General features: G+C 38.1%; 1 protein-coding gene across 2 annotated transcripts in view; it reads left to right on the forward strand.

Annotated features, from left to right (window-relative positions):
• The window catches only part of LOC125779107 (uncharacterized), a 434,818-nt gene that overhangs the window by 332,390 nt on the left and 89,658 nt on the right, over nt 1–12,770 (forward strand). Inside the window, exon 2 of one of the 2 annotated variants that reach the window (XM_049459655.1) lies at nt 3,393–4,045. The exons of the other annotated variant lie outside the window; for it this stretch is intronic. Within the exon in view, the coding sequence (XP_049315612.1) occupies nt 3,393–3,464 (72 nt within the window). The 3' untranslated portion in view covers nt 3,465–4,045. Of the gene's footprint in view, nt 1–3,392; nt 4,046–12,770 lie in introns of those variants that run through there. 2 annotated transcript variants of the gene reach the window in all.

Consider the following 12,770-nt stretch of genomic DNA (forward strand, 5'->3'; position numbering starts at 1 on the left):
AAGCACCTTGGTGTTCCTACTCTCGAGCATGTGACGAACAATTGGCCGTGGGAGAAGCACGGTTCTTCCAAATTGACGTCGCACACTTGAAACGTTTGCCCTTGCGCTTTGTTGATATTCATCGCAAAGGCAAGACGTACTGGGAACTGCAAGCGCTAAATTCAAACGGCATGTCCGTTGGAATCATGGGAATGCGTGGTAAGAGTACAACTTCACCTGCTCCTTGCCATTTAGTATTGTTGCTTCAACCAAATTTGCCACAATTTTTTGACTGAAAGTCTTGTGCCATTACACAAAGTCGGTGGCTTCAGATTTCGTAGAAGTATAAAGGGTGAACCGACTTTCAGGACCAAACGATGCGGTGGCAGACCGGGGGGATCCAAAGAATTCAGTTGGATAATTGACTACTTCATCTTGATTCAAAACGCTATTCAATCGATGTATATGTTGTAGCTTCTCCTTTCAGTTTTTCTTGAATGGCAAAATTGATTTCGTTGACGTGTACAACAATATTCGGAAATACACCCTCAATCAATTCTTCTTTCGATTGTAAAAGTGTACCTAAGTTGTTCGGCAATGTGATCAAACTGGTATCATCGATTGGTATTTTGCCTTCGCCAATGTCCAACAACTGCTTCGAAAACGCCGCTACGGATCGATCATTTTGCAATTGGACTCGCATGTTGATGGCAAGAGTCAGCCTTTGAACATGTCTCCACAAAACTGACGATTTTAAACATGCGTTTATTTCGTCGGCAGGAGTTGATCGAGGAATGACTGGCAAAGTTTGCCGAAAATCGCCGGATAATAAGACTAATGCTCCACCAAAAAGTTGTTGCTTTTGTCGTAAATCTTGCATTGTTCTATTGAATGCTTGTAATGACTTTTTGTTAGCCATTGGGCACTCATCCCATAGAACTATTCCAGCTCCTCGCAAAACTTTTGCCATTGCTGAATTCCTCGATATGTTGCACGTTGGTGTTTCAACGACTTGGATGTTCAACGGTAATTTCAATGCAGAATGTGCTGTTCGGCCGCCATCAAGTAGAGTAGCAGCGATGCCTGACGAAGCAATTGCCAGCGCAATTTTCTGCTGTGACCGTATAGTTGCAAGAATCAAAGAGATCAGAAACGTTTTCCCTGTACCACCGGGCGCATCCGGAAAGTAGAATCCACCGGCGTTATTGTCAACCGCTCGTGTAATCTTATCATAAGCATTTTTCTGCTGAATATTCAGTTTGGTAATGATAGCTTGTATGAAAGCACGCAATTCATTGCAATCGTATTGTTGTTCACGTTGAAGCTCATGGTCAAGCATATCCATCACTGAACGATTGGGCGCAGTTATGCCAAGTTGCGCTAATGCCTTATTCGCAATTGTAAGGCACAGATCTTCAACCAATATCAAAGCATCATTATACATTTGTAATGTATGTATATAGCAAGTCTGCTCGATTACGCGCCATAATTAATGAGTCCTCGGTCATGCAGGCTTTGTACTTATTCCACAGTTCTTGCGGATTTGACGGAAGGCATGTAGATATTATTATGGCGAATAGTACGCGTATTTGTTTTGGATGAGATGTGAGTGATGCGTCATGAAGTGCGGTGTCCCAATGCATATCATCTTCTAACAAATGCAATCGCTGACATGCTTCACGATACGTCGCACACAACTGACCGTTAACAGTTTTCAAATCATCAAATGATCTTGGTCCGCGCACGTTGACTAATAGTAGACGCAAATATAAACATTCGGCGTTGTTCGGATGGATGGTGTAAATGCACCCTATGGCATCGGTTTTACGGACATTTGGATAACCGTCAACACGCTCCCCTTGCTTTCGTCGTTGAAATGTTTTCGATGATGGATTCCAAGTGAAATATTGTGGTATTTCGGAATATAGCGATGTTCTTGCAAATTCATCGTTTTCACACAACTCGAAAAAGGTAGTTAGTGTTGTCCGCGGTGGTCGTGCTGCGCTCTGTTGTACATTGTCTGCAGTGAAGTAAACGCGTTGACCATTTTCGAGATGAACTGCCAAATGAAGAACAACGGGATGCCGGTCATGTATTGGGAACGATAAAATGCGCCATACCGCTTCATTGCTGCTTATATAACGGCCCATTTGGTATTGCTGAATTTCATCTATTCTCTGATAACCACTCCGAAAACTGCTATATCACTGCCTTTATTTACGTATTTGCAGATGTATTTGATCGATTTGACAGAGTTGCAATATTCTACATTGATGTGCATCAACGTCTTGATTCCGAACTTTTATGACCGTTGAATTAGCGCCATCTTCAGCGGATCGACGCCGATATAATAGATATCCGTCATTTCCAGTGATTGTATCATCAACTAAAGCTCTAGGATAGCGCTTTGAACACTTATTGTCAATCATGCATGGTGACGTTGGATTAATAGCGCCGCAAGGGCCGTGGATCATGTTTTTTGTTACAACGTTGAACAATTGTGGGTCGATTGCTTCATCTGAAATTTCCGCTGAGATGACTTTATCAATCTGATCTGGTCGTATTTTTTCGAACTAACCAAATCAAGATGTGTGCATGCGGTAATCCTCTTTTCTGCCATTTGATCGAGTACATCCAGCATCGAACTTCTCCAAAAACACGAAGTTTCACAATTAAATCCATCATTGCTTTTTGCTTTTTCCTGAATACACGTGCTGTTAAGTCGTGACGATCAGTTGTTGATTGACCGGGGAACAAATGGCATTTGATGTCATTCCACTTGGGATTGCACGTGAACGTTATGAACAGATCCGGACTGCCGTAATGGCACACATACATAGCGCAGTGACACAACCACAAAAAAAAAAAACAATCAAACCAAAGAGCTTAGCGCGCTGAAATCAAGAAAAAAAAGTGTAGCGGCTCTCAAAATATGTGCATACACATACAAGATATGTACATATAAAACACATACACATTTATATACAAAATTGTATAAAAACAAAAACATAAATCGGGTGCGAAAAGTTAAAGCGCCTAAATAACAAAAACCAACACAAACCGGGCGGGAAATCTCCAAACTAAAAATACATACATACATAAATACAATAAACAAACGGGCGCGAACTTAAAAACATATAATACACAAAACAACAAAACAACAAAACCACAAGGAATGTCCGTAGGCAGCAGTAAGCAACAGGAGTGGAGAAAGAAAATTGGAGCAAAACGGCCAGGCACTTCAAAACATACACATACATATACATATGTACATTAACCCCAAAATCAGAGTGAGAGTATTAAGTTCACATTTTACTTATTAAATGCACATACATATGTATGTAACACCAAATCCGTGTATCTAACGGGTGATTTTTTTGAGGTTAGGATTTTCATGCATTAGTATTTGACAGATCACGTGGGATTTCAGACATGGTGTCAAAGAGAAAGATGCTCAGTATGCTTTGACATTTCATCATGAATAGACTTACTAACGAGCAACGCTTGCAAATCATTGAATTTTATTACCAAAATCAGTGTTCGGTTCGAAATGTGTTTATCGACAAATTTTGTTCAGCGATGAGGCTCATTTCTGGTTGAATGGCTACGTAAATAAGCAAAATTGCCGCATTTGGGGTGAAGAGCAACCAGAAGCCGTTCAAGAACTGCCCATGCATCCCGAAAAATGCACTGTTTGGTGTGGTTTGTACGCTGGTGGAATCATTGGACCGTATTTTTTCAAAGATGCTGTTGGACGCAACGTTACGGTGAATGGCGATCGCTATCGTTCGATGCTAACAAACTTTTTGTTGCCAAAAATGGAAGAACTGAACTTGGTTGACATGTGGTTTCAACAAGATGGCGCTACATGCCACACAGCTCGCGATTCTATGGCCATTTTGAGGGAAAACTTCGGACAACAATTCATCTCAAGAAATGGACCCGTAAGTTGGCCACCAAGATCATGCGATTTAACGCCTTTAGACTATTTTTTGTGGGGCTACGTCAAGTCTAAAGTCTACAGAAATAAGCCAGCAACTATTCCAGCTTTGGAAGACAACATTTCCGAAGAAATTCGGGCTATTCCGGCCGAAATGCTCGAAAAAGTTGCCCAAAATTGGACTTTCCGAATGGACCACCTAAGACGCAGCCGCGGTCAACATTTAAATGAAATTATCTTCAAAAAGTAAATGTCATGAACCAATCTAACGTTTCAAATAAAGAACCGATGAGATTTTGCAAATTTTATGCGTTTTTTTTTTTAAAAAAAGTTATCAAGCTCTTAAAAAATCACCCTTTAAAACTCAGAGAATACGTATATTGAAACAAATACCAAAAATCAGTTCAACAAAATTTACATAATTTGTGAGCACTGTATATGCAAACATACATACATACTTATATTAAAAGATATAAATCTTCAAAATCCACATTGGCCTCTATTCGGCAATACCTCTTGTTCTTTGACAAACAAAAACAAGCAGGATTGCGCACAAACAGCGAATTGATCTCTCTAACGAGCTCTCCATCGCCTACGTATAAAGCATAATCAGAAATACATACTAACAATTCGTGCATACTTATGTAAAAACAGCATTGATCTCTATAACGAGCTCTCAATTGCACAAAACATAAGTACCTGCATACGTTCATATGTATAAACTTTCGGACAACAAATACGTCAATAAAAAAGAAAAGAGCGTATTAATAAAAAAAAAAAAAATTTAAAAGAGTATTCATTTTATTATACATACTTTATCGCTTCTATTAGATACCATAAATCAGTTTACACTGAGAAAAAATTTAACAATATTTTAATATAAAAACATACAATATAACAAAAATGGTTAATAACAAAAATCAAAGTACACCTGGAGCTACACGCTCAAAACTGGCTATTAAATTCGTTTCAGAAAGTGACAGTTTAACAAGATACTGCACTAGATTTGCCGCTTCACCGATTCATGAAAACTCGGAATCGTTATTAGAAGTAAAAGGCCAAAATCTTAAAAATTTTTGGACTCGCCTCCAATCGGCTCATGACGCCATTGTAGAATCTGACGATTCAGATCTACCTCAAAATTTTAAATCATCGGCTTACGATGTTTACGAAAACTGCTTGGACCAATATGAAGAAACGAAAGCTATGATCTCCGATCAATTAAAGCTCATTAAAGCAATTACACCTACTCCCCACAGTAGAGTAGAGCTGCCACAAATAGACAATCAAGAGGCAAGTTCAGGCATCCAACTCGAGGTGCCTGCATGTGATACAGAAACCTTTTATGGAGGTTATGAAGAATGGCCGTCCTTCCGAGACATGTTCACAGCCGTTTACATCAACCATCCACAACTATCAAAGGCACAAAAACTGTATCACCTCCGATACAAAACAAAAGGCCAAGCAGGCGAAATAGTTAAACAGTTCGCATTAAATGACGACAATTTAAATATGGCTTGGGAAGCTCTAAAAGCTAGATTTGAAAACGAAAGAATACTGGTCGATAAGCAAGTAACGACACTATTAAACTTGCCTAAAATTAAGAAAGAAACAAGTGTAGAATTCTCAATATCCCCACAGACAGCTGGGATCCTATTCTGGTAAACATTTGCACCGCCGCATTACCAGAAAAGTCGTTACTTCTATGGGAGCAATCGCTCTCATCACGAAAAAGGTGCCCAACGTGGCAACAAATGAAAGATTTTCTCACCACCCAATATGAAATTGCGGAAAGGTTAGAAGAAAACATAATAAAAAATAAGAACATTAAACACGACCTCAAAGTAAGCTTCAATAGACCCCAAGCTAGAAGCAGAAACAATTTAAACAAAAACTTTAACAAAATACAATCGTTCACATCCGAACAAAGAATACATACGCCATGCGAACTATGCACAAGAGGGCATAAGCTTAAAAATTGCGAAAAGTTTAAAAAATTAAACATTAACGAAAGGAACAACTTTGTCAGATCAAAAAGACTCTGTACAAACTGCTTGTCCAAAACACATATTTTTAAAAATTGCAAAAGCAAATATAATTGCTTATATTGTCACAAAAGACACAATTCAATGCTTCATTACGGCAGATATCCCATCTCACCCCAAAGAAGCGCTTATTCACAAAGAACCACGGGTATAATTGCAAAAGCAAATCCCGAAAACCAAAATTCGAAAAATTGCCAAGAGACACCATGTTGCTCAAAGGCACAAAAAGTTCAAACTCTGCACAGTGAAACACAAAGTGGACTAGTTACAGAACTAGTTACCACCACACCAACTCAAGTTGAGAAAAAATCAAACAAATGCCTTAATTCACAATTAAGGAAATTTCACGAGATAGGGAAACTTCCCCAAATACTAAACAAAACCAAAGAAGATCGGTATTGTGTGCACTTCTCTAAAGCCACAACTACTCGATCAAATAATGGCCGGTACATCGTACGACAACCACTAGAGCCACAATTTTCCAATACCCCACATAAGGGTAGAAAAAACAAGGTCAGATTCTCTCTGACAACCCCATATAAAAAGACAAATAAATGTTCGTAACTTTTTGACCCCGCAGGATGGCTTTCGCCAATAATGATAAAAAATCCTGCTTAAAAACTCTGAAGCTATGTTGTGCGGTACTAAACGTCAAATTAGTGCATACGCACTTAAACTTAAAATATAACAAAAATGTCTCAATAAGTCCAAAAAAACTTTTCATACAATATTGCCCCAAAGAGGCTTAAATTTTCAAATAAATAAAATTTCAAAAGCAAGTTAAGGGATCATCACACTCCCAATGCGATACAGTGACGCACCTACACTTACAAAAGGATAAAGGTCGCTCTTATCGTATCTATCCAAGCGCTTCTCATATCGGTGGGTTAGGGAAATCAGCTATACAAAGCATTAAACACTTATGAAGAATTCTGTACTGTATGAATTGAAGCCGTTCGCAATTCACGGCCACTCTCTCGCAAGATCCCTCTATTGTCACAGCCCTAACTCCAGGGCTAAGGAGTACCCATTCTGGCCATATCTGAGCCAGGCGTGGAGTTACTATCCTTCATTAGCCGATCATAAATTAAATATCATAAAAAAATGCAAAAATTGCCAATAACACAGAAAAGCCAAATAATAAATAACCCGCAAAATAAAGTTGCTCCTCTTAAGCATCTATTTGCATGTTAAAATTCAAAGATGTACATACATGTACATTCAAATACGTAAATATGACAATATTACAACGCCAATATTAAATACTTTTGCTGCCAAATCCACAGTACGGCTAAATACGTACAACAACATATGTTTGGAATACTAGGCAAAAGATTCGCCTAGGGGGCCCAGGATGTTTAAATGAGTTAAACCTCCCCCTCACTCAACCTGGGAAAAACAGGCGCACTCTAATACAACCGCGCAATTCACCACAGTTGATGACACTTCAACGCAACTCACCACACCTGTGCTCCTACCAACTAAGCAAAAAGGATAGACAACCGCAGAGGAGGCTACATTCGGTTTTTGATACATACGCTTACACACTGCGCCGCGTTGACACCTACGCTAATATATTCGTTATCTAACATTCGCTTATACGCTGTGCCGCGATAGCACCACACGCTCCTCTACGGGTATCCAATCCACCAAACCTGTGCGCGTTAATTCGAATCGTCCACGATACCTCAAGTCACCGCTCCATCAGCAGCCACCGGACTGTATTCGTTATACATATATACCATAAATTAATTGTTAAATAAATTGTTATAACAAAAATAAAATTCTCATAAAATCCATCTGAGATCCACCGCATTTTCAATCACATAAGTAAATAGGGTATAACGCGAGTGTAAGTGACTGAAGGGTGTGCCTCCCACTAAGCTGGGCACCCAAATAAACAATAGTTATAAAAAAATTGAAACGTGTTTAAAATAAAAGTTAATTTTTTAGCATTTTTTGCATTATTATTATTGTTATTTATTATTATTAACGCACTCTGCAATTATACATAGATTTTTTTCTTTTACACGTTGAATATTAAGAGAGAAATTTTCGAAGAATAACAATACTTTGAAGAAAAGAAAATAATAACAAATGTTAGAATTAGTTAAAATCAGAATCAGAAAACCTTAAGCAATATCACTTCTTTATTTATTAATTTATTTATTTATCAGAATATCAGGTAAGAATTAAACGTTTAGCTTCACTTTTAATTTTTTCTGCAGACATGTCGGAAACATGCGTACGGTAAGCATACTCATTAATTACATTCGCGATCCTATAGGTCAGTGCACGAGTGTTGTATCTCGATCTAACTATTGGTACTTCAATAACTCTTGACTTTCGCAAGTTTACTTTGTACTCCACGAAATCAAATATTTCCACCAACTCTGGAACATCCCAATGTCCATTAATGATATTAGCTCCGGGGCAGAAAGTTAGATATTTTCTTCTATTGGCCAGTGTGGGATTACTAGGTTCTAGTGCATCAATTGCACCTCTTGAGTCTTTACTCATATTGTGACGATATTTTAAATGTCTGTTAAATTTTTTTTGTACTGACTCCAATTTATTAATTTGATAACTTTAGATTGGATCCCAGACTACACATCCATACTCCAACACTGGCCTCACTAGTACATTTAACAGACCAATCAGCGTACTACCATTCTCAAAATCTTTACTTGTTCTCAACAGGCTACCTAGGATCTTATTGGCTTTGGCTACAATATTATTTATGTGGCCAACAAATGTGAGTTTACTGTCCATATGTATTCCAAGATCTTTTATTGACCTTACTTGTTTAACTATATCATTACCCATATAATAAAGGAGTTGATTAACTTCAGATTTGCGGCTTTATTTAATGATTGCACATTTTCCCACGTTAAGCTGCAATTTATTAAACTCACACCATCTCACGAGCTTGTTTATATCTTCTTGAAGTGCATACGTGTCACGGATGTTCTCAGTGCACCTATAGATTTTCGAATCATCAGCGAAGAGTGAGTACCGAGATGCAAATTCCGCTCCAATATCATTAACAAAGATACAAAACAGTAGAGGCCCTAAGTGTGACCTTTGTGGTACACCCGATATCACCTTGAACTCTCTAGAGATGGAGTCACTGATCTTTACACGGAGTCTTCTTCCACTCAATTACGATTCAAACCATTTATATATACAACCCGTGATACCATATTTCTTCAGCTTTAGCAACAGGACTTTATGATCCACCATATCAAACGCTTTACTAAAGTCCGTATATAGTGCATGGACCTCAAGTTTTTAAGACCAATGCTGTAAGATATATCCTACGTACATCATGAGGTTCGAGGTGGTTGATCTTCCCATGTTGCTGTCTGATCAGAGAATCCTTAAACCATGTTTCAATCTGACCATATATCAACTTTTCAAACAGCTTGGGTAATGCGGATTGAATGCAGACTTGTCTATAGTTACTCACGTCGATCTTTCTTCCAGCCTTAAATATAGGCACTACGTATGCATCTTTCCAGCAATTGGGAAAAATTCCCAATTTTTATGATTTGTCTAACAGAAATCTCAGTGGTTCACACAAACCCACAGCACATTCTCTTAGAAAGAAGTTCGAAATACCATCGGAGCCTAGGCCTTTGCTAGGATCAAGAGCTAACATCCTTTTCAATAATTCATCAAAGGTGATTTTAAGATCTTCCAAGTTGCTATTAGAATTTTTCAGCCGCCCCAATGGGAATGTGATATCCTCTTGTAGTAATGTGTCCTCTTTCTGATAAATACTGCTCGAACCGTAGAATAGTGAATAGCGACCCATTTCGTAAATTTTAGACTTTTTACTGAATATCTGTCACTTTCCGAATGGTATTTGACGTTTTCAATGTCGAAATATAGATAATTCAAATTTAAAACGTTAGATGGCCCACCCTTTACTTTGTAAATTGCTCGAACATGTTCAATTTTGAACAATTAGCTTTGACACATTTAGGCGTATTTGATCAGTTCTCGCAATCATGTCAAAAGAACACGCAGTGGAGAATCAAAATTGCGATTTTGAATGAGCCGGGCTAATAAAAACCTATCTAGAAGGAAATTGGCAGAAAAATATGGAGTTTCCAAATCCAAATCAATAATCGCTCATTGGTCGGTCCCACAATTAGCAGATGTTTATTGGTATAAGTTCAATCTATTAAGGCGACTGAACAGAAAGACTGGTAACCAGCCATTGAGAAAGCAGCCTTAATTTCGTCATTTTATCCAATGAAATTTATTTGTATGAACATATCGCTCATTTGCTGCAAGACCGGCATAAGTCAAAAAAATCGATTCTCCAGAAAACGCGTTTAAAGTTTTCAACTGACTACAACCTTACACGGTGACTCCAACCTTACAGCTCTTCTCAACGCGTGGCCGAATCTACTATTACATATAAAGGGTGATTTTTTAAGAGCTTGATAACTTTTTAAAAAAAAAAAACGCATAAAATTTGCAAAATCTCATCGGTTCTTTATTTGAAACGTTAGATTGGTTCATGACATTTACTTTTTGAAGATAATTTCATTTAAATGTTGACCGCGGCTGCGTCTTAGGTGGTCCATTCGGAAAGTCCAATTTTGGGCAACTTTTTCGAGCATTTCGGCCGGAATAGCCCGAATTTCTTCGGAAATGTTGTCTTCCAAAGCTGGAATAGTTGCTGGCTTATTTCTGTAGACTTTAGACTTGACGTAGCCCCACAAAAAATAGTCTAAAGGCGTTAAATCGCATGATCTTGGTGGCCAACTTACGGGTCCATTTCTTGAGATGAATTGTTGTCCGAAGTTTTCCCTCAAAATGGCCATAGAATCGCGAGCTGTGTGGCATGTAGCGCCATCTTGTTGAAACCACATGTCAACCAAGTTCAGTTCTTCCATTTTTGGCAACAAAAAGTTTGTTAGCATCGAACGATAGCGATCGCCATTCACCGTAACGTTGCGTCCAACAGCATCTTTGAAAAAATACGGTCCAATGATTCCACCAGCGTACAAACCACACCAAACAGTGCATTTTTCGGGATGCATGGGCAGTTCTTGAACGGCTTCTGGTTGCTCTTCACCCCAAATGCGGCAATTTTGCTTATTTACGTAGCCATTCAACCAGAAATGAGCCTCATCGCTGAACAAAATTTGTCGCTAAACACATTTCGAACCGAACACTGATTTTGGTAATAAAATTCAATGATTTGCAAGCGTTGCTCGTTAGTAAGTCTATTCATGATGAAATGTCAAAGCATACTGAGCATCTTTCTCTTTGACACCATGTCTGAAATCCCACGTGATCTGTCAAATACTAATGCATGAAAATCCTAACCTCAAAAAAATCACCCGTTAGTACATATGTATATAAAAAGCAATACTACTTTTTGTTGTAATTTTATAACTTTAGAACGGGCTCACCTATCCAAACCAAATCTTCGGGCTATGTTTTGACTATTTAGTAGATGAACTGTGAAGTTTGCACAAAATCGAATTAGCGGTTCTTCATTTATCACATTTTTTGTAATAATTCAATAAAGATGCAATATCTACATATATATTGGGTAGTCGAAAAAGTCTTTTCGTATTTTGTTAATATATGTATGTTGTTGCATTGTATCATACCATATAGTGTTAGAAAGGTGAGATTTTAAGCTTCTTTTAACAAGAAAAGTTAAATTCGGGAAGTTGAAAAAAAGTTACAACTGTTCAAAAATGGGTGAAAGTATTGAAGAAATTCGCTATATTTTGAAATTTTTGTATAAAAAATGGAAAAATGGCACACAAGCATTTTGAAGCTTACGGAGATGCTGTATCGGTTCGTGTAGCACAACAATAGTTCGTTCGCTTCCGTTCTGGAAATTTCGATGTGAAAGATGTACCTCGCTCTGGTCGACCTATCGTCGAAAAAGTAGTTGAAATTATGGAGAAGATTGACCAGGACCGTCACATAAGCAGCCATGACATCGATAAGGAACTTAACATTCATCTGCTACAAAAAGAAGCTCGATGTTTCGGTACCGCGTGAATTATGTATATGTGAAAAATTTAACGGAATTCGAACCATTTCTGAAGCGAATGGTAACAGGAAACGAAAAGCGGATCAAATACGACAATAATGTTCGAAAAAGATCATGGTTCAAACATGTTGAAACTCAACAAATGGTCGCAAAGACAGGATTGACGAATCGAAAGGTTATGCTGAGTATTTGGTGGGATTGGAAAGAAATCATCCACTATGAGATGCTCCAGCCTGGTCGAACGATTAATTCTACATTTTACTGTCAACAACTGATGAGTTTGAAGCAGGCAATCGAAAGAAACGGGCAGAACTGATCAAGAGGGGTTGCTCTTCCATCAGTACAACGCTGTACCACACATATGTATCTTTGATGACTTGGAAAAAACTGTAAGAGCTTGGCTGGGAAGTTTCGATGCATCCACCATATAGCCCTGACCTTGCACCATCGGACGACCATTTGTTTCGGTCAATGCAGAACTTCCTTAATGGAGTAAAGTTAGTTTCAAGAGAAGCCTGTGAAAATTACTTATCACAGTTTTTCGCAGAGAAGCCAGAAAAACTTAACACTATTGGAATAATGTCTCTGTTGGAAAAATAACAAAAAGTGCTCGACCAAAATGAAACATATTTGGTTCATTAAAGTTCATTATAAATATAAAAAATACGTTGAAGTTTGATTAGATATACGAAACACCATCGGTAGTTTCAAGAGAAGCCTGTGAAAATTACTTATCACAGTTTTTCGCAGAGAAACCAGAAAAACTTAACACTAT

The sequence above is a fragment of the Bactrocera dorsalis genome, chromosome 6 (assembly GCF_023373825.1).
Source record: "Bactrocera dorsalis isolate Fly_Bdor chromosome 6, ASM2337382v1, whole genome shotgun sequence".
NCBI classification, from domain to species: Eukaryota; Metazoa; Arthropoda; class Insecta; order Diptera; family Tephritidae; genus Bactrocera; species Bactrocera dorsalis.